The sequence below is a fragment of the Symsagittifera roscoffensis genome, chromosome 2 (genome assembly GCF_963678635.1).
Source record: "Symsagittifera roscoffensis chromosome 2, txSymRosc1.1, whole genome shotgun sequence".
Classification (NCBI taxonomy): domain Eukaryota; kingdom Metazoa; phylum Xenacoelomorpha; order Acoela; family Convolutidae; genus Symsagittifera; species Symsagittifera roscoffensis.
In genome coordinates this window covers 43,245,022-43,273,020 of record NC_087063.1, presented here as the reverse complement: position 1 = coordinate 43,273,020, position 27,999 = coordinate 43,245,022, and the positions used below count along the sequence as shown (strand labels likewise).

The 27,999-nt window shown below is 35.4% G+C and overlaps 2 protein-coding genes across 3 annotated transcripts in view; both read left to right on the top strand.

The window, feature by feature from the left end:
* Nucleotides 1-27,999, top strand: part of LOC134840261 (dynein regulatory complex protein 9-like) — an 82,793-nt gene that overhangs the window by 28,738 nt on the left and 26,056 nt on the right. The window lies entirely within an intron of this gene.
* On the top strand, nt 933-26,585 carry LOC134840260 (uncharacterized). Of its 2 annotated transcripts, XM_063856007.1 has the most exons (19): nt 933-1,188; nt 1,503-1,621; nt 1,996-2,113; nt 4,163-4,308; nt 5,401-5,525; nt 9,605-9,686; nt 10,063-10,195; nt 10,522-10,625; nt 10,974-11,032; nt 11,100-11,185; nt 11,267-11,583; nt 12,465-12,611; nt 12,725-12,782; nt 13,004-13,069; nt 13,382-13,453; nt 18,896-19,112; nt 19,815-19,954; nt 21,092-21,470; nt 25,516-26,585. In XM_063856007.1, exons 1-19 carry the CDS (start codon nt 1,095-1,097, stop codon nt 26,204-26,206), a joined length of 3,153 nt encoding a protein of 1,050 aa, XP_063712077.1. In that variant the 5' UTR covers nt 933-1,094; the 3' UTR covers nt 26,207-26,585. The 2 variants fall into 2 exon arrangements, 1 of the variants encoding a protein (XP_063712077.1); XR_010162412.1 differs by lacking the exon at nt 25,516-26,585 and having other exon boundaries at nt 13,382-13,448; nt 21,092-21,204.

The window sequence follows — 27,999 nt, the reverse complement described above, 5'->3', positions numbered from 1 at the left end:
TCTTTTCCAATCTTCGATTGGCTATGTTCTGATATTATGTCTGTTATTTTGTCTTGTTATGTTTGTGTTGTATCGCAAGTGGTGCGAATCCATTGTTTTTGATTTATTCCTGCAATTTTCTAAATCTGATTTTTTTTGTATCTTCCTTTTTTCGCTCAGAAGCTTCATCTGGACTAAATAGTTTTGACTTATACGCTCCGATTACTCATTTAACGCTGAAGACTCTTTTTCCAAATGCATTTTGCTGGAAATGATCATCATTCTAGATCAATTTTTATTGTTTTTTGTATTTCTGTTTTTGATCTAGTGGATTTTTGTCTGCTAGCTTATGCTGCAATTTTTTGTGCTAGCGCAAGTGGTGTGAATTTTTGATGCGTCTCTTTTGAAAAAGATTATCGAAATTCAAATCCAAACAGCTTAAGGTAAAATGTCATCAGAGAGTGTTGTCTATTGGTTAGTTTTTTACCAATTTAGTTCAAATTTGGTTAGCTTCTAACCATTCCTCCTGCTATCTGTTTTGTTAGGTTATGAAGTCTTAAACGTGCTATTCCGGTCAACTTGGGCTAATTATTGCGTGGTTTTGAGAGTTTACTATATGCACGCGTGCGGAATAATCCGGCTCAAAAATCATTTCGAATTGACGCGTGCTAATTGGTCTCATAAGTGCAATACGACTGAGCGGAGGCATTCTCGGTTCGTTTCATCCGCTAAGTGTCATTTTGCTCCAATTTTTGAAGAAAGCTTTGCTTTTAATGATCGGGTCATTTTTGAGAGTCGAACGTTTTTCAGACTCTAAATAGGTCGCGATGATTTATTTTATTTCTTTTTAGCAATTTCTTAAGCAAAATCGGTTAGGTTGTCGCTTTTATAAAAAAGAAAGCATTGAGTTTATTGCATCTCCATTTCGATATTTTCTTTGCTTTTTCAGATAATATTTGCAATGCCAACTTTTAGTCATCGGTGAAAAATCAACGTTTCTGCGGCTGTCTGTCGTGTGCAAACGCAGAAGGGAGTTATCAGTGTTAAAACTAAAGCGTAACATTTTTCGTCTGTGTTGAATTTGAGAGACGATAAGCCTTCAATTTGGAAGAAGAATGAAGAAAAAATCCAGCGCATTGAAGGCGTTACTTGGCAAGCCGATGCTTGTCGGCACCACAACATGCAATATAGAAGATATCATAGCAGAAGGTCCGTGACATTGCAATATAGTTTTTAAATGTTTTAAAGCGTGTTCATTAAAATTCATCTCAAAAATTTTCATCTTCAATTTTAGCTTAGACAGTTCTCAAGAAGCGCTATTGAAAAAATCGGTTCTTTTGGGTATATGCTGTGCAATAAGTTGTGAAATTCAACGCTTTCTCTTAACGGTTTGTGGTTAGTGCGAGGCTGATTCTGTCGTATAATGCATGAGTACGTAAATGGAAGCAACATGGTTATTACATGCGAGCTGGTCATGTTTTAATACTCATACGCATTTGAAGAAAACTGTCCTGTCTATGCAGGTGGATTTGCTCTGGTGTTTCTGGCCCGCACTCCCTCAGGGCAGAAGGGGGCACTAAAGCGGATGTTTGTGAACAATGAGGCTGACCTAGCAGTTGCCAAGAGGGAACTAACCATTCTCGTAAGACAGTTAGCTTAACCGATTCTTTTTTCTGCTACTACTTTACTTGTTTGGGTTGTCTCTCAAATGATGTGCTCCTAAACAAATTACAAAACAGCAATAGGCGCATAGTTTCCAACAAACAGGGGGATGCCAATCAGATAAATAAGTTCTACCGAAGGACCAACGAAGCGTGCGCTTAACTTACCGCACGACATTGATAGAAGATGGTATCAGATGTTTTCGATGAGTCAATTTTGTAATAAAATTCATCGATGAAATGTAGTTATTCCGCCTTTATTTCTTGCGGTGTCTTGTTGATCTGTCAATAAACTGTATGGTAAGATTAAGGATGAATGAACTCAGGAAAGATATTGCTAAAATGTTTGTTGCAGAAGACGCTGTCCGGGCACAAGAACATAGTGACTCATCTGGACTCCCACATCAGAGTGGCCCCTGGAAAGGGAGATTCGGGTGTGCACGAGGTGCTACTCCTCACAGAGTTTTGTCCAGGTAAAAATGGATCATATATAGTCTCTTACAAAAATAGACTAAAGTTTAAGCACTTGGATCATATATATTGTCTATTTCAAAAATGACTAAAATTTAAGCAAAACAAAATCAATTAAAAAAAGAAAATAATAGGCTTGTTGCTGTGTAAAATAAAACCTAATGTTTCACAATGAATTTGTGATGTTATCTGAACGGCGTTGTATAAACGGCTACGCCCTGATTTTTGTAAAAACATGTTATGGCTATGTAAGTTTTTGATGAAAAAAGTTATCGCCTTAGAGGTTTTGAGGAAAAAATTTTTTCGCCTTAGAGAAAGTGAAATTTCAATTTAGGTTACTCTCTCTTTTTTCTTGAAAAGCAATAATGGACTTCGTACAAGTCTATTTTTTAAAATTTTGCTCGTTATTAGAATTTTTTGATTTTTCACTACAGTTTCAAATCTGAGATTAAGGGGTCAATCGAAAGAACTGCTGTAGGGGTATCCTCTGCTTAGCAGATTTTTTTAATTTTGGGAAGAAATCCGCTATGGATTAAAGAATTATTTGACCTTTCGAATCATTTTTGGACATGTTAAATTTCCCAAAAATGACTGAACCAAATGAAGAAATTCAATAAACGGAGATGTTTTAATCTCCACTGCAATAGCATTTTTTCTGTACTTTTGATAAGAATCATCTATGGATTTGATAAATCTACCTTTTTGATATTTTGAAACATTTTGAAAAATACGCATTACCTTTCACATCAGTGCATTTTCTAGAAATATATATCAAATAGGTACCTTCAGGTTTAGCTGGGCCCCTAGTGTTTAACTGTTTTAAGCTTCAGCAGATTTTTTAATAGTTGAACCTTTTGTTTTCATTTTTTGACCTTTTCTATAAACTGTTTTGCCAACTGTTTTCTATAAGGCTGTTGGAAGTTTTTTTATTTACAGTTTTTCTACAGTGAAATTAGGCTCTATTAAAACTTCTCGTGCTGTAGTAGAGCCCAAAAATCTGAAAGTCACATTTAAAGTTTTTTGATATAGAATTTGTGAAACTTTTTTTTGAGACAACTTTGAGATAAATTGAGATAAAATTAATGGTTGTCTATGAATTTCCGATTAAACCTTATAACTGCTTTTTAAGGTTTTCATTTCAATTTAATTTTTGTTCGTTGAATAGCCGGGAACAGCTGGAGTTAAGTTTTATTTGACATGAAATTTTTCTTGAGCTTATTTTTAAATTTGATTATTTTGAATAGTTATTCTGGATTTCTTATTTGAGTTAAGATAAATTGGTAAAGATTGGTAAAGATAAATCGATTTATTGTAGTGTGTCTTCTTTCGAGTTCAGATTTTTGTTCTATAGATTTTTAATTGAAAGGTTATAAAGATTCTTAATTCTTCCAGCTTTTTTCACTTCTAGAGTCGATGATTTTTTTTCTTGTTTTTTCGGGGAAAAAGTCTTTAAATTTGTTCTGGCTCAAATTTATTATTTCGCGATTTCATTTTGATTTAAAAGGAAGACAAACTCCACTATCGAACAGCGAAAGTTAAAAGGTAACGAAAAACGTAATCGACTTCTAGTTTCGAAAATGGAGTTTTTTCAGATTTCCCAGCGTACTAAAAAAAAATTACATGCGGATCCATTTTTCTCAAATTGGGTTTATTTTATCGAAAAATTGCCAATCGTAAATTGGCTATGTTTTTTTAGGGTTCGCAAATGAAGGGAAGCTTCTCTTCGCCTCTGTGTAAATAATTGCTTTTCTAAGGAAGCTTTGTAACATTGAATGCGCAGCTTCTCGGAGAGCTATTGCGAAAAAAATGTTACTCATGGCATTTGTAGTCCCAATATACTTACAATTTAAATGAGAAGAATTGAATGACCGTTTCAAATCAATGAAACGCGATGTCTTTCCGTGTAAAATTAGCGTGAAAGTGTTGCTTTTTGTATGAATTCATTCGACTTTACGAACAATTAATCGACAGCATGTATTTGCAGTTCAGTTTTTGGAAAATCAATTTAAAATTTGAAATCAATTTATGTTTGAAATTTTAATCTGTAATAGGTAGTGTAATTGAGGACATGAACAGACTGGCGGGCTCACATGGACACTTCTCGCAGACGGAAGTGCTGCGTGTATTGTGTGACACATGCGAAGCACTGAGTAGACTACACCACTGCAAGACACCCATAATCCATCGTGATGTCAAAGTAAGAAACCGAAATTAGGTAAACAGACTAAGATAGCCACAGGCAATTTTTTTGGAAAAAAAACATAACACAAACGATTGCATTAAATTCGGAAACTTAGCATAGGAAAGCTCAATCACGAAAGATAGCATTTAAACGCTATTTTTTGGGATGAGCTGTAGCTTGAAGTTTATCTGTCAGTTGAAATTTCGGTCTTAATTTTTGGGAAAAAAACCGTTAGCTGCCCATCTTCTTTGAGAAATCAAAGAACAGGCGATCCATGCGTTTTCTTTCTGGGTGTTATCAAACTGCTTCGGATCAATTGAGCAATCTCTCCCCTATTCTGACTTGGGGGAGATAGCTCAATGGGTACTTGAGACCTGTTTATAGCCACTTGAACTACTTTTAATTATGTAAAACTATACGCTATATTCTCCAATAAACGCGGAGAACCAAAAATCACTTGAAAACCCAAAAACTAGATTCAGAGTGAAAAAATGGCCAAATTAGTCGCATTTTAAACACAATTTTTCCTGTTTTGCTTGAACAAAAATGTGCGATTGATTACGTACATTATTAGGATGCAGTAGGTTTTTACATAAATAAAGGTCATAGAACTGACTCTGGTAACTTGCTTACCTCGAAGCAATAATCGCCCAAACCAAAAAAGAAGAAAAAATTGAAGAAAAAAATTCAAAAATATATTTCTCGACACAAATTCAGTCGACCAAGTGATTGCGACCTATATGCACTTCAACCACGTGTTCGTGTTTGAAAACCTCTTTTTATAGTGTTTTGCCGTATATGCTTAGCGGCGATATAGTTCAATTGATCATAACGGGGGGGGGAGAGATTGCTCAATTGATCCACTGCTTCCGATGTTAATGTACTTCGTATTGTCAAGGACTTCTTATTACCTTTAATGCGTTGAAGACTTCTCTAAAACACCGGAGGAGCGTAACACATTGATCAAAGAAGATTTGCACCTTTAAAAATTGATACTGCTTTTCTTCATAAGAACATGAACAACCCCTGGGTTAAAGCTTCAAAAAAGCCAATAGGAAACATAATGAAAGATAGATTTCAATTTCATGGCTTCGATTTGACCTACAGGTTGAGAATGTGCTGTTCAATGGGCGTCACTACGTGCTGTGTGACTTTGGCAGTGCCACCAACAGAGTAATGGACCCCTCCGCCCCAGGAGCAAACATACCAGACATGGAGGAGGAAATCAAAAAGTATGTGTCAATTACTGAACTATGTTGTTAGAACTATTCGCAGTTTGAAAATGATACAATAAAAGTTGAGGTGAAAAATATGTCAAGCAAAAAATAACCGTGTTTTTTTTCCGAAAGTTGCGATGGCATTCGAACTGCAATCCTGCAATAGCTTTGTTTTCAATAAGCTTGATAATCTCCATGATTTCAGTTTTGATTTTCAAAGAAATATATTTTTTCGTTTTCAACTACTATCTCTGCTTCTCCGAATTAAAGGCTTTTTCGCCTGCTTGCAGATTTTTTCCGTGAATTCAATTTGAGCGTTTTAAGATGTCATTGAACGAAGCATTACGAGGCCAAACTGTGCCTTCTCTGCATTGTATGCGGAATCCGCAACAGGCCAAAATCAGATTTGTCGCGGAATCCGCAACATTGCTACTTTTCTTTGATCTTCTATGCTGTTTTGGATTCCACAAACAAATACCTAAATCATTGTACCGCTCAAAATCGCTCGAAAAATAGGCGAATTTGAGGAATACGCAACTTTATTTGCGGAATCCAGAACAGTTTGTGGAATCCACAAACAAATGATAAAACGTTTGTATCGTTAAATTGAGCTCTTGTGAAATCCGCAACTGTAAGTGAAATCCGAAAATTGTAAGTGGAATCCGCATTTTGTTTGCGGACTCCCTTTACATATATTTATATGTGTAGTAGCCTTTAAAATTATACATGATTTGATTTCACTAGAATAGAAATTTACAAGAATAGAAATTTACTAGAATAGATCACTGTTTGGGATTGATGCAATCCCAATTACTGGCCAGTATTTGGGATCAATGCAATCCCAAATACTGAATTAATTCGACGATTTGCTATGCGTTGGGTTTCTAATCACTCTCAACCTAATGACTTCAAATAATGGATATATTCCATATGTATTCCACATTATTCCAGTTTTTGGGATTCCATCAATCTCAAATACTGACCAGTATTTGGGATCGATTGAATCCCAAATACTGAACTAATTTGACGATTTGCTATGCGTTGGGTTTCTAATCACTCTCAACCTAATGACTCCAAATAATGGATATATTCTATATTTATTCCACATTATTCCAGTTTTTGGGATTTCATCAATCCCAATTACTGACCAGTATTTGGGATCGATGGAATCCAAAATACTGATCTAAATTGGCGATATGCTGTGTGTTGTGTTTCCATACACTCTCAACCCAATGACTACAATTACTGCATTTATTCGGCGTTGTGCTTCCAAAATCAGTATTTGGGATTGACGCAATCCCAAATACTGACCTAATATGTCGATATGCTGTGTGTTCTATACACTCTCAACTCAATGACTCCAAATATTGAAATTGTTTGGTGTTGAGTTTCCAAAATACTAAAAGATTACATCCACCGATTTAGGTAACCAATGTTTTAAGACTTGTTCGTGGATTCCGCTGACAATGGTTAAGTCTTTGCTTTTAAATTCCGCATTGCTAGAGATAATAATTCCAGCTCAGCTTTTAATTGTTCATATGCAATTTCAGTATCGAACAAAATTCGGAATCTACTTACAGTTTGCGGAATCCACTTACATTTGCGGATTCCGCTTTCATTTTGCGGAATCCACTTACAGTTGAGGAATCCAGAACAACTAGCTATATTTGCTTGTTGCGGAATCCGCAACAAAACAAATGTGCCGACAAAATTTACGTTACTGGTATATGTATGCGGAATCCACTGAAATTTAGTTTGGAATCCACTTAATTTTGGAATCCAGGAACATACAGACACAAAATTGTGCTCCTATCCAGTGCACAGTTTGGCCTCGTAATGAGTAAAGATAGTTATTTTGGACAATTATAATCGTTTCTTTTAGGAAAATTAGTTCGTTCAGAATATTCTATAGGTCGCGATGATCTTTTTCATGGAAGTTTTAATATTTGTTCATGCTGAAATTGACTTTTTCGCGTTTTGAGTTTTGACTTCTTTTAAGTTCAGCTCATTTTATTTGTTAATCCCAAATACTGAACTAATTTGACGATGTGCTATGCGTTGGGTTTCTAATCACTCTCAACCTAATGACTCCAAATAATGGATATATTCTATATTTATTCCACATTATTCCAGTTTTTGGGATTTCATCAATCCCAATTACTGACCAGTATTTGGGATCGATGGAATCCAAAATACTGATCTAAATTGGCGATATGCTGTGTGTTGTGTTTCCATACACTCTCAACCCAATGACTACAATTACTGCATTTATTCGGCGTTGTGCTTCCAAAATCAGTATTTGGGATTGACGCAATCCCAAATACTGACCTAATATGTCGATATGCTGTGTGTTCTATACACTCTCAACTCAATGACTCCAAATATTGAAATTGTTTGGTGTTGAGTTTCCAAAATACTAAAAGATTACATCCACCGATTTAGGTAACCAATGTTTTAAGACTTGTTCGTGGATTCCGCTGACAATGGTTAAGTCTTTGCTTTTAAATTCCGCATTGCTAGAGATAATAATTCCAGCTCAGCTTTTAATTGTTCATATGCAATTTCAGTATCGAACAAAATTCGGAATCTACTTACAGTTTGCGGAATCCACTTACATTTGCGGATTCCGCTTTCATTTTGCGGAATCCACTTACAGTTGAGGAATCCAGAACAACTAGCTATATTTGCTTGTTGCGGAATCCGCAACAAAACAAATGTGCCGACAAAATTTACGTTACTGGTATATGTATGCGGAATCCACTGAAATTTAGTTTGTGGAATCCACTTAATTTTGGAATCCAGGAACATACAGACACAAAATTGTGCTCCTATCCAGTGCACAGTTTGGCCTCGTAATGAGTAAAGATAGTTATTTTGGACAATTATAATCGTTTCTTTTAGGAAAAGTAGTTCGTTCAGAATATTCTATAGGTCGCGATGATCTTTTTCATGAAAGTTTTAATATTTGTTCATGCTGAAATTGACTTTTTCGCGTTTTGAGTTTTGACTTCTTTTAAGTTCAGCTCATTTTATTTGTTAAAAGGGAGGCAAACTCCACTATCGAACAGCAAAAGTGTAAAGGTCATGAAAAACATGATCGACTTCTAGTTTCGAGTGTGGATTTTAATTTTCAGGTTTGCCAGTTTTATTTATTAATCCAGTTTTCTCACATTGGGTTAATTTTTATCAAAAAAGCGCCAATGATAAATTGTTCTAGAAACTGAAAGGGTTTCAATGGCTTTAACTGAAAGGTCAAAATCGATCAAGTTCAAAAGTCATTAAAAATTGAGTTGAGGCGAGCTAATTGGTGCGAATGACATGGCGCTAGATCAGAAACAGATAATTATGTACCTGAAGTTTAGTGTTGGTAGATTTCCAAAAAATGTTTGTCTTGAAAATTTTTCACGCGAAAACTGGTGTTTCGCAGTTTGACTTCTGATTTCTGCATGTTCGTTTAGCTTCTATTGTTGAAAGGAAGGCAACTGCCACTATCGAAAATAGTGATTGAATGACTCAAAACAACTACAAAAACGTGATCGACTTCAGTTTCGAAGAAAGATTTAAGTTTTCAATCTCCCAGCGGAATAAAATGGATCTAGTTTTACCTATTGATCTAGTTTTCTCTAGATTATTCTTATCAAGAAAGTGCCTATGATAATGTTTTCTTGATCTTCAAAGATCTTTTACGTGATATGTTTTTTCCTTCGGAGTTCGAAAGAAATTTTGCAATCAAGTATTTTTGTCCTTGTTCTCGTAAGTTTGTCCAACCATCTATTGGCTATGTTTTGAATTCAACCCTTTTGAATCAAAAACTAGATATGACAGGAAAATAAGTCCAGTTAGGAAAGACTGAACTTTCGAAGCTGGCTTCGACGTGCTGGTAGTGGACCAGGCGACAATCTATATCTTTTCCATTTTGATTAGAAGTAGTTTATTGAATGAAGCATTTTTCTCATATAGAGACGCATTCATCTAGATACTTTGTAGAGTTGGAAAAAGACCGCGATGTCACGCATCTGGTTTAGTGAAATAAACAGGTACATTTCTGATAGCCTTGCTTAGTTGATATGTCATCTTCTGATGTTTTGTTTCAGGTATACTACGTTGTCCTATAGGGCTCCCGAAATGACAGATTTGTATGCTGGGAAGAGTATCTCTATCAAAGCCGACATTTGGGTCAGTATAAATAACGATCCCTTCAAGCTAAATATAATTAAATCATTACTGATCTGTTTTCATAATTGATGGTTTAAACGTGGTCGTATGTAAGATGGCCGATAAATCCATTTGCCGAAATTGATAATATTCGATTTGATCAATTATTTTTCTGAAACAGCTTATTAACAACAGAAAAAATGTCGCAAGAAGCACCTTCATATTATTGTTAGATTCAAACATGTTTGTTGCATTAATACACTTGTTTTACACTTTTTCATTTCGTTTAACCCTTCGCATCGATTACATGAGATTTACCAGTTTCAATGTTGTCGAGCGATTCTGATCCGATGATTTCTCACTAACTATTAAATGGAGTAATGTTATTCTTTGATAGGCGTTGGGATGTTTGCTGTACAAGCTATGCTTCTTCACTCTCCCATTCGGAGAATCCATTCTGGCCATTCAATCTTCGAACGTCATTTTTCCACCTGATTCGAAATATTCGCCTAGAGTTCACCAACTCATCAGTAAGTTCACAGTAGAAATGTAGATTATTATGAATATGCATTCATTGATTCCTTAAAATTTTCACAGACTTTCCTACCTTTTCCCAGCTCCCTCTGACAAAACATTTTTCCAGCTCCCAGGAAATTTTTTTTTAAATGGCTTTGGAGGCTTACTTCATTTCTGTTTCCCTGATATTTGCTCTGCAACCTCGGTGTTTAATTTAACTTTTGATTGAAAATTGTGTATCCATGGTTTGTAGAACTTCTTCATCAGTTGATAAGAATGGAAGTTAAAGCTTAAATATTGCGAGTGAAAATGAGTTTTAGAAGCTTCAGTGTTGTTTTAGAGTACATGTTGACCGTGGATCCCTCGCAGCGTCCGGACATCTTCCAGGTGTCACACGTGGCATTCGAGATGGCTAGAAAACCTAATCCAGTCCAAAATATAGAGGTTAGAGCTGCATGATTAGACATGGTCCCTTCATGTTTTGAGATAAATTTTTTAGTCAAACTGACTGGAGGCCTAACCCGGAGGTTAATTATTTAAGTAGCAAGAGCGCATGTAACCAGCGCGCATAAAGTTATGACTCAACTTACAAGATCTCACACTGGAAAATGATGCCCACCCGCGATTTGAACCCGCAATCATTTGATTCCACATTTCTTAAGCTTTAATAAATTTCTACGTTCGTCTTTTTCGGATCAATTATTTTTGTGGAGGGTTTGTCCATCCTGGCTGAACGAATAAAACAACTTTTCTCTACGATGACAAATTTGTGCGATCAAATTAATGTTTTAGAAGTCGTCTCTACCGAAATTGGGAGATGAGGTGGCTTCAATGTCAAATATGAGAGAAACGTAAGAAATATAGTTGCTATAACAAAAATATACTATTGACAATCTCTTGCTGATTTTTTTTATTTAGAAACATGAAATCACCAGCAGTTCAGGAAAGGAAAACATTGACCGAAAAAGCCCGAGATGTTTCTCACGATTCTCCAAATTTTCAAGGTTATTCAACTTGCTTTGGTTTAAATAAAATAATCTTTTATTCAATGGTAGTTATCTCATTGTTTTCCTTTCAATCCTTAGAAAACGCAACTGTATCTAAACCGTCTCTTGTGAACGTGACTGCAACTCCCAGTCTTACTCAAGACCAGACAAGTATAGACAGGCCAAGGTCAAAAGGCCAGTCTTTAGTTTCCACTTCAAACAATAATCCTCTACTGGAACTGACTTCACAACAGCCTAATTCAGCCCCTCACGTAGCTATTACCGAACAGGCACCGAATGATGAAGAGAGAGATTCCTCTGATTTGATGAATTTCTCGGAATCGGCTAAATCAGCAGCGCATCAACACGTGGCAAATTTACTCCAAGCATGCAACCTACAACAACCTATTTCTCAGGCTAGCTGAAAATAATTCTATTCATGCGAACTGAGTTTATTCAGGCCCTGATGTAATTTGATGTGATCTTATCAGGAAATGTGACCTATCTCGTTTTCTAGCATTGATATCCCTAATTAGAAGTTGATTATGCTAATTTTTTCACTTATTCCAACAACGCGTGAAATTAAGTTTGTTTGAGCGGATATTGAAATCGGTAGATTTGACAACGTGACAAGATAGCGATGTGAATGAGAGGGTTTGTGCTGTTTTGTAATCCAGGAAAAGACAGGCAAATTATATTGGGTTTTTTAAGTAACCCAAGTTAATAGGACAATATCAAAATATGCATCGTTAAATGCAGATCTAACAGGAGACATGGTTTTTGATTATGCGGTCAATAGTTCGTACCGCGCACGAGGTTGACCTTATGCAAAAATGCCGGAACTTCGTGTCAAAATGGCTTGCGTTAAGTACTTTGGCCTTACATTCCTGGAACCTTTCTCAAAGATTGAAGCTGTCCAAAAAGGCCCCGATTATGGCCTTTTTCACATTTTTGCAAAATGCTGTAGGCGCCAAACATTCGACAATTTCTGGTTTCTTAGTGTTTTAGGAGAACCTATAATTTCAATTTGGGAAATTAAAATTATTAATTAAAATTTCGATAGTTTTTTTGAATACTCGCACAGCTCGAAAACTCTAGATGCATTCCTGAATACGCCTTTCGCTTCTGAAAGTCAATGAATTTTTTCAATTCAATTTTTGTTGAATATTAAAGTTGACGTAACATTTTTGTGGCAGAAAATTAGTTGTTTTGGCGTAGAAAACACCTACTTTTTGAAATTTTAACGTATTTCAAAAATTGCTGTTGAAAACTACCCTACTAGAGCCCTATTTTTTAGTTTCCAACTGGAACTGTTAACATGGCAGCAGCTGGGAATTCGCATAGACGCAATGTCAGTGTAGGAACACCATCCGAGATGAGGTTCTTCTCCAACCTCTCCAGACCTGATTTAAACAGGAATGTTGTTCATCCACCTCACGCTCAGGTAAGAAGATTGTCTCACCCGGAGCACTGGTACTACATGACTTTTTTCATATGTAACATGTAAGCGATGAGCTGTTTGATATCGTTCATCGCTCGGAGATTTCATGCTTTTAGATGCTGAACCCCTTCGAGGACCATGGAGACTTTGGACAGGCCAAACCGATTGACAAAGGTGAGGCATTTTTAAACACCTAATTGTCAAAGAGTGTTTTCATAACGAGCTTCCGAGCGTAGACTTACAAGCTTCCGAGAGTAGAGTTGGATAAAAAGTCAAGCATTTTAGAGCAAATTTGATCGGTAATTAAAGATCTTAATCTAGAAATATCCCGTAATTATATTGCGGTAATTAAACATTGCGGCTTACGTGTTTGATTAGTTCATCGCATTTTATAGGAGCTGGAACCCAGGAAGATGTTTTTGGATCTGCGCCCTTTTCTCTGGATCCCACTTCAAACCCCAGTAGGCAGTTTGATTGTTTCCACAGCCATTTATTTAAGCTCGGAAAATGTTTTGAAACAGTAAATCAATAGTAACTCAAAGCTTGAACAGAATGCAATTTTGTTTAAATTATTTGCCAGATTAAGTCGAAATGCCCAGTTCACGACATAAACCTAGCGAGTTTCATGGTTGCCAACATTTTTTATAGAAAGTTTTGATGCTAGGAAATGAAGGGGGCGTGGTCGTTTTTAAGGCGTCCGAAAAGAGGACACTTGAATTTGTGAATTATCTCGAAAAAGCGTTAATGAAAATAAAATGGTTGGTTTTTTTTAGATTTCAAACCAGCCTTCGATTTTCCTTCGACGAGTGGACTATTGGGATCTAATGCAGCTCAACCAAGGCAAGGTATTTTATATTTTGTACATTTCCCTTCTTTGCATGTAAAGTCTGTCCTGAAAATATGGTTAGAATTCAGACGTATGCTGATAAGTGAGAAGTTTCAATGAACTGTGTTCCATTGCATTAGCAATTGAACGTGCAATCATAAATGAACGACATGAGTTCAGGTCACTTTCTAAGCTCGTCTCTTTTGTTTTTTTTTCTGATTGTTTTTCAAGAGGTCTGGTTGATTTTGTTTTGTTCAGGAAAAATTATGTTTTTTTTTGTTAACTTCGCTGTCATATAGGTCTGGTTGATTATTTTTTCGTTCAGAAAAGATTTTGGTTTTTTTTTCATTTATTTCACTGACTTTTTTCCAACTGTCTGTTGGCTATGTTTAGGATATGGATGTTTTAAGAGAAAGCTTCATGAACTTCTTAACACAACGTTTTCCCCAAATCTTCCGGGTTCTCAATTTTTTTATGGAATAGTTTTCGCGGTTTGACTTTTGTTTTTTTTTCTTTTGCTTACATAAGTGGAGCGTTGTCTGATACTACAGGACCACTTTTCCCCCCAAGTTAAGTCGCAAATATTAGTGCTACTTAGTGTGGCACCATTGTTTTCAAAAAAGTGGCGGAAAGAGCAGCTACTCCCCTGTATTTTGCTTATTGCGCAAGTCTCCTTTTTTACCGTACCCGAGAGCCTTCGAAACTTTCGGGTAGGGGAATTTTTTGACCCATTTTAGGTTGTTTCCCCAAAAATGAAGACTTCAATCAACAGAACGTGAAATTTTAGAAACTACCCTGCCTTAAGTCTGAGATCAGGGACTCAATAGCAAGAGGCCTTGTTTGGATTCTTTCCTGAATAAACGGCTACAACCTAATTTTCGTGGGAAAAGCTATACTCATAGAAATTGTCTCTTTTTGACCTTTTTTTGAAACTTTCTTCTTAAACTACGCTGCCATATTTGAGAAAAAGGGTTCAATAGAAAAGAGGAAGCAAAATTTTTAACAGCATTAGCAGCTACACGCTTATTTTTGTAGAAAAAGTTTTTGTCACAGAAATTTTTTTTGTAATTTTGACCGTTATTCGAGATCTTTCCGACGCATGTATGCCTGCTAAATCTAAGAGTAAGGTTTCAATTGAAAAAACGTGCTTGAAATGTTTTTCTGCGTAGCGGATATGCCTTTCGTTTGAAAAAAAATCAAACGCAATAAAGAAGAAAAATCCGCGTTTTGAAATGACCGTTCGTTGGAAACGTTTTGTTTTTCTCGAGAAATATGTTGCCAAATCTGAGTTTGAAGGATGAAATTTAAGATTAAGTTGTATGGGTTTTCTTTGCTTTAAAGATTTCTCCCAATTGTGTTAAGCAATCAGCTATGGACTTAAGAATTTTCATTTTGAACTTCATTAAACAGCTTTGGGGGCAAATTTCCAAATTGAAGTTTTCAGTTTTTTTTAAAAAGTTTTTCGAGTTTTCACAATAAACAGCCAGATTTAGAGTTTTAGAATCCTTCAGAAAATTCTATGTTAAGATTAATCTTTAGTTAGCTGCTACGTCTGAATTTTTGTAGAAAATCAAGGTTGGACTTCATTTTTTAAATTTTTGTTGGTTTCCGATTTTGCTCGAATCTGATGACATATTATGAGATAGAGGTTTTAATCTATAAACAACGTAGGGTTAATCTTACTTCAACGAATTTTTCAAATTATGCTGCGGAATCCGTTTTGGGTCTGGAAAAAATTGACCTAAGACTCATTATTGGGCTTCGTTCAATTACTCAAAAACGAATGTGCCACTTCTGAATACAGGGAAACAATCGGCTCGAATTGTTTTCAGGATCTCACCTGCACAAGACTTTTATCCGTAGTTTTGATTGATTATTAGCAAGAAACTTGGTAAGTGTCCGTTTTTTTTTAAGAACCCAGTAACGTAGATCAGACTCTTATAAAGGTTCTGATGATTTTTTTCAGGAATATTCTTATTTGTTCAGGCTCAAATTTAGTTTTTCCGCTCGTTGGAAACTTAATTTTCCGTTCGTTGGAAATTAAGTTCGTGGGAAAAGCTATACTCATAGAAATTGTCTCATTTTGACCATTTTTTTGAAACTTTCGACTTTCTTAAACTACGCTGCCAAATTTTGTTTTTCGTAGGGATTAAGTTTCCGTAAGTTTCCAATTTACGGTTTGACTTAATTTCTTGTTAATTTCAATTCATTTTTTTTTAAGTTCGAAGGTTGAAGTTTTTCAAAAATGACTTTTTTTCCTGTTTATTTGCGTTCATTGACTCTTTCCCAACTGTCTGCTGGCTATTTTTAACATTTCGTTACTTTTCCCAAAATTACGCATTACTGTAAACACTTGATGCTAGGTTAGTAAATGTAAACACTTGCTGCTAAGTTAGTAAATGGTTGTATCAGAAACCGAAAACGGGAAGATCATATCAGTAAACCGAAATTGAAGTATTTATTCGAGCGAAATTTTCTTTATATGATATTAAGATGGATTTGTTTAATGTGTTAATTTTTTATCACAAACCGAGAGTTAAAACTAAAAATTGAGAAGAAAAACTTTTGCCATGAACCCAAAGTTTAAAATTTATTGTTCCAAACCAGGAAAAATGGCTGCTATAAAACTTTGATTCCACAATTGATTAATTATCACGTCTTCTGGCATACTGATCTGGTGATTACGCTTGCGATAGCAAGGGTATTGCAATCGGGTACTAGACTTTTTTCCCGTAAATAACTTTGTCCACAGTAATCACATCTGAAATCTTTCACATCTTCGTCCTGCTTGAAAATTCTACTCCTCTCGGTTGCAAATATTAAGCATGGTTGAGTTTTTGTTATTTTAAATATCCGTCCTTTTCAAAATTTGCTTTTTGTTGGTTGCGATTTTTCCAACTCGATTTTTTTATTTTTTGTTGTCGTTTTTTCGGCTTAACAGGCTCCGATCTATATAAAATCGGCTTAATGGCCTAACTGTGAGTGGTTTCAAGCTAAACATAATTTTTAAGTTCACCTGATCGCATAAAATGCTAATAATCTTAATAGAAATTACAGTTCAAGTTTTTCATGACAACGTTTTTTTTCCGCTTGATAAGGTTCGTCGTATATTACATCGGTTTAATGGCCGCAAAAAGTTTTTGTGTGCTTGTTTTTGCTTTGAAGGTGTGTGTGCTTGTCTGTGTTTTGAGAGTGAGGGGGGACTTAATTAAAAAAATCAAGCCAAAAAAAATAAGACTAATAAAAATTCCTTTTTTGTCCGTTTAATAGGTTTCGGCCAATATGATATCGGCATAGTGGCCGCATATTGTTTCACTCGACGCGTGAATAAAGTTTGTGTTTGTTTGTTTGAGGGTGTGGGGACTTGATAATTTAAAAAAGTCGGCCTTAGCATTTCTGCTTAGGTATTTCCGGCTTGTTTATCGCGTGATAACTTATGTTTTGATTTCCCATTCTATTGTCTTGGCTCAATGTTCTTTCAAAACTAGCTCATTGATATCGCTGTGTTTTGTATATGTTTTGTATCGCAAGTGGTGCGAAGCTCAGCTTCGCCTCTGTGTTAACTAAAACTTCGATTCACTGAACGCACTCCGAACTTTTTCTTTAATTTTATCAAACTGATACGTCCAGCCTTATTTGGGCATCTATATTTTTCATGCGACATAACCGCAGACTCCTCATCTACAGGATCGAGAGCAATTTTGTTGAATAGCTTTGGCAATGTAATAGCAACTAGCTGCTTCAGTTAAAGGAAAGCTGGTGTTGGAAAACTTCTAGGGCACCTTACAACTTTTTCATAGCATGTGCTCCGACATTCGAATAGCAATAATTTATCACAGTTGATGCATTTTTAATTCATCAAATGAACCGAAAAAAGTGATTTACTTCAACAAACATAGCAATAATGAAATTTGGATTTTAGGTATTTTGTAACTCAATATATATCGCAATTTTTTGAATTGCATAATTTATACTTAATGTGGCTTTATGCTTTGGGATTTGTTTCATGCAAAGTTAGTGGGGATGCCTCCTTCAGTTTGTTATATTCCAATTTACTTTGACAATATTCCAATTTACTTAGTGGCAAAATTGAATCTATTTCTCTTTGGTGCCACTTTTGCTGAATGACATTGCAATTCATTAGCTTATGTAGCTGCTTTGTTCGTTAGTAGTGTGTGTCGGTCGTTAAGCGTGCGTGGCTGATTGAATAGTCCGAGAGACTCAAAATCTCTCGATTGCACAGTAGGTCGCAGATTCGAATCCTACACGTAGCCGAGTTTTTGCTAATTCGAGGCTTATTTCTACTTTTTCTTATTTCATTTGGTTGAGCTGTTTTTTTTTGTGTCGTGTTCTCGCAAGTGTTTGCAAAGCACAGCTTCGCCTATTTTTCGATTTTCCAAGCGATTTTTTTTTTTGAAAAACTGTAATTGTTATTGGAAAATTATTTCGTTTTTAAAAAACTGTAATTGTCGGAATATCGATTGTCTGCTTATTTTTTGTCGGTTTACGGTCCAACGCTTGAAATTTTCTCCAATTTTCTTTGTTAAAATATGTTCATGCAATTTTATTTGAAAGTAGGACTGTAGTTTGTAACACTACCAGCTTTGATTTGTCTTTTTTTTTCACTTGATTGAGTTTGAATTTATACTATAGCGACATCTTTAACTCATTTTGCATTGTTTAAACTTCTAAAATTGATTGTTTTGCTTTTCTATGCTTCACAGAGTGCGGTGTAAAAGTTGTAGCTCAAATTTTCTTATGACCAATTTATTTTCGGCTCAACTGGTGTCTACCTAAGTATTGTCGGCCAAGTTGTCACTCGGCAAACCATTTTGAATGATGATTTAACGGCGGTGGCGGTGTTTCTTGGCAAATTTTCATATTAAAAGTATTAAATATCATTTTTCAATTATGTTATTTTTATATTTATTTACTAAGGATAATGGTTGTAGTGAAGACTCTTATGTAGGTCTTGCTGATGTAGGTCCTTAATAACTACAGATGTGCATTCATACATATTGATGCATTCATAAAGCACTTTTTGAGTTCAATTGAATTCCATCTACTGAAAGTGACGTAAATTGTACTCTTCAAATACAAACGTGGAAATGGCGCGAAAAAACGTGAACGATTTCTAGTTTCGAAAGTGCAATTAAATTTTTAGTTTTCCAGCTGAATAAAAACTTTATTTATTGATCAAGTTTTCTCTATTTGGGTTCATGTTATCAAAAAAAGCTCCAATGGTAATTTGTTCTAGAAGTTCATAGAACTTAGAGGGCATCTATTTTTTTCTCTGAAACTCGAAAGTTGCGATTTTTTCAAGAAAGTCAGTTTTTTTTAATGTACATTGCGTTCATTACTCATTTCCAATTTTCGATTGACTATGTTATGAATTGATATAAATTCTAAATTTGAAACCGCATTGATGCTGATTCAAAGGGCTACAAAAGCGTTTCTATAGGGTACCCTTTCAATCGGTCCAGCACAATCGAATGTTCGCTCCCACAACAGCAGCTGCACAAGGTGGACTCGGATACGCCCCCGGCCAAATGTGCTACTACAACCAAATGGGCAGAGGAGGGGGAGTGCGGCCTTATACGTGCACAGCACCAGTCATGGGAAGACAACAGTCGCCCTTCAGACATCCCTCAGTGTCAACCATTTTCCCATCACAGCCGGTGAGTTACTAGTGTGAGATTTATATCACGTTCTTGTGATATCAGCTGTTGCGAGCATAGTGTTACATGGGCAATCCACATCTTCGAAACAAGTTTGCACATTTTAGTGCAAAGATTTTGTGCCAGGTTCATAGACTATAGAGGGTTATCTTTGATAGTTTTAAGGAGCTTTTTGTACCCTCTTAGAGATATTGACGTTCTGAGCTCAAATGAAAAGGTTCTTAAAATCAGAGTATTGCCATCGGTTTTAACAATAGCGAGCATTAGTGTATTAGTACGAACCTTCATTTTTGCTAAGCTAACAAGCAAATAAAACTGTCCATTATAAATGTCGATTTCTTTGGTGGCGTTCTGCTATAATCACGATCTGTAGCATTGAAAATTTTTTGGCACTGGTGTACTTCGCCACTGATGAATGTCCCTCTAGGGGTAGTGCAACAGTGCCAACAAATCAAATGTTGTACAGCAGTTTCGTAAGTCATCAACAAAACTGTTGAACACTTCAGTTTCGGCACTGTTGAACGACGCCCTCGGACCGAGTGCGCGAAAGTTCTCAGCCAACCAACGCCCTTTAAACTGTCCAAAAGTATCTCTTTCGAGTTTTTGAATACCGAGCTTTGTTTGGTTGACAAAGTTTTTGCGCTTTCGGTCCTTTGCTCATGATGGTTTTCCTCATGCTTGTACCATGTTTGTCTGCTCCAGATATTGGGACTCCAAGCAAGGCCACGCGGGGGAGTTATGGATAATGGAAGCAGCAGCCGGAAGACAGACGTCACTCGGTTCTGATCACACCTTCCGCTCTCACAATCAATCAGCAGACACCTTTATCCTAGATAATAAAGGTGATTCAGTGTTTGCATTCATAATCAAGAAAGTGTCTTCAACTTATAGAAATAGTCTTGAGGAGAAAGTTAAAAACATTTCGAAGCTTCGAAATCTGTGAACTCAGTTAAGGAGTCTTAGTATTTGAGAATTAATCAAAATGTCATTTCTATGTCTTGCTAGATTTTTCCCCTTGCGATAAGCAAGGGTATTGCAATCGGGTGTTAGACTTTTTCCCGTAAATAACTTAGTTCACAGAATGGTCAAAATTAGAAATCAGTTCTTATTGAATTCACATTTGTTTACGTCTCCGGCACACTTGGACTGGAGGTAACGAATAGGACTGGGACGGCAATGGTCTTGGCTTCGAAACTGATAAAACCTGTTTTTTTTTCAAACGGGAAACATTCCGTTTCAAAAAAAAATTGTATGCTTATTATTTGTCTACTTATGTTTTCTCGGCGTAGTTGCAACATCGCATAATTATTATTTTTGACTGTACGCTTTTTACATTGTAGTTGCTTTTAGTGTTTTGATTTACTTCTGCTGTTTGTAATTTCTTAACTTCGTATGTTTTTCTTTGTTTTTTTTTTCGCTTAAAAACGTTATTCAGCCCAAATGATTTCGGCTTGTATTTTATCGGCTTAGTGACCGAATTTTGAGTCATTTCAAGACAACTTTTTGCTTTTTTCAATTTTTTTCCTGGATTGATAGGTTTCGGCTGCAAATTATATCGGTTTAATGGCCTCATTGCGTCTTTCGACGAGCGAAAAAATTTTTTCTTTTTTTTGACTTGTTAACTTCAACTTAAGTTTTTAGTCTTGTTGACTTTTTTGGGATTAAAGGGTGTATGCTTCAAACTTTTCGGCTTTGTTATCGCTTGGTAAAATTTTTTCCGATTCGAATTTCACATTCGATTGTCCTGGCATGTTCTTTTTTTCAAAACTAGCCTGATTCATTTTGCTAGACGTAGTTTTCTTGACGTTTTTGAATTTGTTTCCGAATAGCGGTTTCTGGTATTATATCGCAAGTAGGTGCGAAGCGCAATTTCACCTCTGTAAAAGAATTTTGTTTCTCCTGGATTCTGAGGGTCAATTGTCTAGTTTTTGATTGACATTGCTATTGGTCCGGTTGCATATACGCTTCTGATTGTTTAGATTACTTTCCTGTAGCTCCTGGTGATGGCACTGGTAGTATACTAGACGCTTCTTCTTCCCTAATAACACAACCTCTGCACCAACAGACAACCCCTCTTTTCGAAGCTGATTTTTCCTCCCATTTCGCCGGTCGAAATGACGAAGATTTAAACGATGACGATTATGATGGCAAATTCAATGAGATGGATTCGGTGGATGTATTTGCAGACTTCAAACAAGCAATGGCAGCAAGGACTAAAGACGAAGGCGACGAGAGTAGTTTCTACTCGACGAGCGAAAATGAAGGCGAAAGTGATAACAGTTCGCGTGGAATGATATCGGGAGATGGGGAGGAGGGAGGTAGTTCGCCTGACAGAATGAGAGGAGGGTCGAATGAAGGGTAACACTGAATAAATCCTTTTTTCATTTTAATCAAATAATTTGAAAAAAGGAAGGCTAGATTCTATTTCGAAAGAAAATAAATTTTCTATAAAACGTTGTTATATAAAAATACCTTTTTAAAATTAATTACCTTATCAATGGTGATATATAATTACAAGAAAAAGCGGAGATTGATTTTGGAAGAAAATAGTCGTTCTACAAAATATATGGCTACATTAAAAATGCATTAGTAAATGAAAACCGATAGCTGGTTCAGTATCATGTTTACGCTTTTTAGTATTATCAATTCGAAATATAGACTTTTTTGGCTAACACATTACGAGGAAACTTGTTTAACAAAATCACTTGAAAGATTGATTCATAACAAGTTCAAAATTCTTGGATTCTGTAACCCATTTGGCCTAGAGAGATCGACTACGTTCGGGATGGCATTGGTAACAGATAAGAATCCGACTAGGTCCTGTTTTGTTTGAAATTGTTTCGGCCTATCGTTTGTTTGATTATTGTCGTCCTATCTGTTTTGTCGGCTTCGTTGCCAAAATCTGATAGCAATTTTATTGTAATTTCAAGTAGTGTTGATTTACTCGTGATCTTTGTATTTTCTTTTTTTTCGCTCTTGGCTTTCTGTTTATTTGTGTCTTCTAGATGGTAATGCTATGTTTCTGTGTTTCGCTTCGCCTCTATATCTAAAATTTTGGGTCTATCAGTTAAAGGGCAATACGTAAAATCATGAAAACGGCTGCAACCTTGACTGACATGAAAACAGTGAATTGCCTTCTGCCAGTGACGTTAGAATTTGCGACAGACACATTACGCCTGTTCGTTTTTAATTGAACGCTTCAAAAGCTTCAATTTTTCTTTTTATGGTTAGTTTCTGAACGTCGTTGAAGCTAATTATATTTTAAGAACCCATTAATCCTTACTCGAGAAAGCAAAGGTTGACCGAAACTTAGTGCAATTTGAAATCCATTACTTCTTGTCTGACGTCGATAATTTTGAGAAAGGCTTTTTGTAAAGAGTCAAGCATTTAAGGAGCTCTGAGATGGAAATAATTAATTGGCAAAAATTAGTCACGAAGCTGCAATAAGTTTGTGGGAAAATTGTCGAAACAAACTTCAATTTCAAGGGTTTCTTTAACACATACGCTCAAGTAATTACGGGACTTGTCCGAATGACTTTGAAAAATTGTTTCTTGCATGGCATATATTTATGTCTGCTTTATAAGAATACTGTGTGAAAGTATGGGTAAATGTTAAATTGGTTAAGTGGTAGTCAATAGAGCAGATGCTCACAATCCCACAGTGATCAGATGATCAATCACAGATGATCAATCCCACAGTGAACAAAACTTCTTTAAAGTTTCTTTTTTTTTGCCAGGACGTTTGTTTTCGAAGTGTGTCTGAGTATATTTACGAGGTTTTTTTTACTTTGTTGCTGGCTGAATGCAACATTGGTTGCTGCTTTCCCATTTCTCTGAATAAAATCAGCCAACGTTGGCTCATGTTACCAAATTTTCTCTCAAAATCGATGTGGCATTTAACAGCTTGATTTAGATTCAGTTCAATCTAAGGTTAGTTTCTGCTCATTTTGCGCAAAGCTAACGTACAGGAAATGGACGACGAAAGTCGAGTCTGGCATTTTTATAGCAGGAAGCGCAAAGCTGCGTCTCGCCTCTGGATTTAGAATATTAATTTTCTGATTCGCAACATCTAATTAAACTTGCAAGAGCAAGAGTCTTGTAATTGGGACTAGAATTTCCTCGTAAATAACTTGTCTTACAAATCTGAAAGAAATTGAACTTCCTTTTTTATTAAACCTTAACAACTGCCAGACTTATTTGTCTTTAGTCTAAAGTTAAAGAGGCTGCCTTTGCATCCTTCTACGAGGGGTTCTCATCCAGGACGGAATTAGCATGCATGACATCGAAATTTTTTTCCGGGAATAATGCACTGTCGGTTTTTTTTTTAGCATGCATGACATCGAAATTTTTTTCCGGGAATAATGCACTGTCGGTTTTTCGTTTCTGCCTAAATTTTGGCTGCTTAGTTACAAAGCATGGAGTTTTTCATTTGAATATTTTTGCTATAATTGATTGTCGTCTTATTAATTAATCAATTTACTAATTAGGATTTTGATTTTTTTCGTTTTTTTTTGGAATAAAAAATGGTTTTATTTTGTTTTATCGGATAAATGGTGATGATCGTGGTGATTTTTATTCAGGAAAATTTCAAAAAGTTCTAATAGCCACAGATGTGTATTCATACATATTAATGCTTTTATGAGTGCACTTGGGTATATATGCACTTTTCGAGCTCAATTTGAATTAATCTACTGAAAGTTAGGTAATTTGCTTTCTCTAAATATGAACGTGGAAATGGCGGGAAAAAATGTGAACGACTTCTCTTTCGAAATTGGTATTTAATTGTAAGATTTTTTAGCGGAATTTATTCCTATTAACCCAGTTTTCTCAAATTGATTCAGTGTTATGGCCATTTACTTTTTTTGAAGTTCGATAGTTGACGTTTTTTTTCAAAGTCTGTTTTCTTGCGTTCATTGACTCTTTTCCAACTGCCTGTTCGAGATGGTTGTGTTGAAATTATTTCTAACTTTAAAAGTTAAACACTTAAAAATTTTTACATTTAATTAAAAATTTGTTAAGGCATACTTGGTTTTCGACTCAATGGTCGTATACGAAAGTATTTTGGGCACACTTACTGCTCATTAAAGGATACGAAAAGCTTATTCAATGCTTAGTGTTCATCTTTCACTATTGTTTTTCTGAAATTTAATTTTTCCTTTCGAAAAAAAAACAATTGCGTCGAACTTTTTCAAGCATGATTTAAAAAGAACAAAAACTACAACGTGATATACTTTTTTCTTTGCGTCTCGGAAGATTTAAAAAGCACTCAGTTATTTTTGTCTTTATATACGTTGTTCAGACGCTTAGGTTGTGATGATTCTCAATTGTATTTATTCGAAAAGCTGTCGTTGAAGAAACATTCATCAGAAAATCCTCAAAAATCTGCAAATCAATCGTTGTAATTGATGCGAGGCAGAACAGAACTCCTTGGAATATTCACTTGTAATTAAACTATTTTTATAAAGGGTCATCGAATTGTTTTTAATACGTACGTATCACAGAACTGCTCGTATCAGGGAGAAGCGCTGGATTTTCTGACTTCTTTAAGGTCTAATGAAGTCATTTTAAAAAAAGTTTTTCATGAATTTAAATATTGATGATATCTCCCATCTAGTAATCAGCTTCTAGTAACGTATTGAAGATACCAAATTAGTTGCCTCGAGTCAGTTTACAGCATTTTTGCAGCAGATAAAACTGCAGCTTATGACTTAATTGTACAATAAGCATGCCACAATTCAATTGTCCCAAATGCCAATTTTCAGACCCCATAAATTTATGAAAAACGACTACAAGAGAGATATTTATATAAATTCGAGCTCAAGATATCAATGCCTTTCAGATGGTAGAAAAACTTTGCTCAAAGTGGTTAATTAAAAACTGAAAAGCACAAAGAAGAAGAAAACTACTACGATTATATGCGCAGATAATGATCCTATTTTGTTATCTTCATCGTTTTTTTTACAAAACTAGATTTCGAATTATATATATTTTTTGAATTTGATGTAAATTGCGATTTTCTAATGGTTTTTTGATGTTTGAATGGGAGGATCTTGTTACCTATCCCCCTCCCCCCCCCCCCAATTTTCAGAAATTCAACTTTGGCGGCCACATTTTCAATAGCTTAAAACAATTTTCGGAAAATATATATAGTTAAAACTTTTTACGTGGGTATTATATAAATAGTGAGTAATACAAATACGAACGCGGAAAAATGAAAACCCACTTAATTGTTGACATTTTTGAAATGCATATTTTATACAGAAATGGTTGTCAAAAATAATGCATGCATAGGGGGGGGGGGGGATAGTTAACAAGGTCCAAAAGAGGGGGGAAATAGTTAACAAGATCCGAATTGGAAAAACAGTCAAAAACTAGTTTTAGTATGTGGTTAAATTTTGTTTAGAATGGGTGAAGGCGGCGTGAAAAACTCAGATATTGACAGCGATTCTTCTGCCGAGTTTTTTGCATCTTCTGGATATCATAAACTGGAGAAAAAACTACCAAAAATCAAACAGAAATCTATTGATGCATCAGGCAATGTTGTTAAAGAAGAAAACAGATCTGATAGCGACCCTGAGTATGATTCAAACGATGACAGTGAAGATGATCTCACTCATCAAGCGCCGCTCATTACGTCATTCAACGATGACTCGCACTCTAATTCTGATCAATCCGATCAAGGACCACCCCATTTTACGGCGTCGGTAGCAGGCTCTAATCGTTACCCAATTGTAGTTGTACACAGAGATACTTTCAACAATCCTTTTCGCACTAAAAGCTATATGAATCGGGACGAAAGTTTGGATATTTTCGGGGATGCCGCTTTCAAGAATGCTCCGTTCCCGAGAATAAACTGGGAATGTGTTTTTAATCGATCTAATTGTAGTGAGTCTTTTGTGAGTTGTTATGATGGACAATTATCTGAAGCTGTTGATGCGATGAGAGATCAGGACGTCTTTGCCAATGCCCCTTGGACTTTCGAAGTTGTACCCAAATTGGATTCGATCGAAATGGACTTGCAGGGGGAAGAGATATTCGAGAAAGCCCCTCTCGGAGCTTTGTCGTTGATTATTCCTCTGATATCAGAATTTTAGCCAAATCAATGTCACAATTTTAGTCTACATATCGGCGGCACGTTTGGAAGAAGTGATGTAATATATCGGTTTCTACTCTTTTCATACCTAATAAATTCACACTGTTACAAATTGTACCCATTCATATCCGTATGATAAGCTTCAAAATTAAATTAAAAGCATGCATCTAAAATCAACAATAGTTTGAGATATCAACAATAGTTTCAGCAATAGTTTTGTTAACAATAGTTTGAGATGATCGAAGCATGTGAACTGACGTGGGAAAAGAATGTAAGAAACCGAAATATGAAATGATTCATTTAATTTATCAATAAGTTAGTGTTCTATTCATTTGCAAAAAAAACATAGAAAATTTTATAAACTGTTTTCTTTTCAATCAGTAGCAAATTTAGGGAGGGGGAGGGGGGTGAAACACCTTTTGCCCTAGTAGTGTTTCAGTCCTCTAAAAATTTATTTTGAGCCGAAGGGGATCTCAAATGGTTTCAAGGGCTGAAATAAATTCTTGATATCTTTGATGGAGAGTGCAAACCAAAAGGGCGATTGCTGCTGTTCAAATATCTAAATTCCCAAAAAGGCCACGGCATTTTGAACTTTATTATTGAAACGCAGGAAGTGTTTAAAAGCAAGAATGAGCGTCTGCAGATGCTCCCGTCATAGTAAATAGGTTAAAGTACTACCATATAAAAATAATGTTGTTTAAAGAAATGGTAGTAATATTAAATTGTTTGCAATGTAGATTCCATTCACTGTAAAATTTACTACATGTGAAACCAATTAAAATCTCATTGCGAAAACGCCGTGGAACTATGCAGCCCGTTTTCAGGCGCCTCTGATCTTGCTATGACTTCTGTTATTTTTTAATATCGATAGTTAATCAAGAAATCAAAAAAAAAGTTTTAATGATTTAAAGAGGAAAAAATTTTTGAACCAGAAAAAAGGAAAATTTCTGCAGTATACCTACCCTTGACAGCAAAATTCTTTTTAAATATTATTTCTACTCAAAAGTTAGTTAAACCAGTTGTGATTTCCTTGAATAAAATTGTCCAAAAACTCATGATTGAAGATTTGTTATTGATATTCTGTGCAGCTCTGAACCCAGGTTACAAAATCTGGGTAGTATTTAGAACAAAGTTGAAAAGTTTTCTAACATTTATCGAAGTTGTTTTATTACCCTTTCAATGCACAGGTATCTGCCTAGCTGAAACTCTTATTCAAAATTGTATTCAACATTTTTCTCAGTTACAGTTTTCTGGATTATGGCAGATCTGCACTCTTTTCTCACAACCTTACATAGTAACTTTAATAATTCATAGATATTTTATTCCTTTAGGAAGTATATTTTTCGTTTTTGTCTCATTTTTTTACGCTCTCATTTCTTCTCTTAAAACAAATAATTTTCAAAAGGCGTTTGATTTTGAGATCAATTGTTTCTACTTTAGTTTTGTCTGTTGACGCATGAGCCAAAACCCTGTACTGTAAAATGGGTTTCACATAAGCGTTATATGCTTTCAGTAGTTGATCTTTTTCTAAAACTTTTCTCAACCTGTAATACATACCTCAAAACCTCGACAAATTATTTTCCATTTTTGTAATATGATCAATAAAGGAAAGCTTAGAGTTAATATAAACATTTAAATAACGGAATGATTATTTCTCTTCAACAGTTATTTCATTATTTTTTACTTATGATTTTCTGCTGCTCTTCTTTTATAGTATCATTGTTTTTGTTTTATCTTCATTTAAGGTCAGCTTGTTTTTTTTTCTAACCTACTTGATGTTTTGTCCAACGCTTC

Excerpts from the sequence above, each read along its gene's own strand:
- LOC134840260 (XM_063856007.1), top strand. The coding sequence starts at position 1,095 with ATGAAGAAAAAATCCAGCGCATTGAAGGCGTTACTTGGCAAGCCGATG. Across the intron at positions 4,309-5,400 it reads TAATCCATCGTGATGTCAAA|GTTGAGAATGTGCTGTTCAA; the intron begins GTAAGAAACCGA and ends TTTGACCTACAG. Across the intron at positions 11,186-11,266 it reads CGATTCTCCAAATTTTCAAG|AAAACGCAACTGTATCTAAA; the intron begins GTTATTCAACTT and ends TTCAATCCTTAG.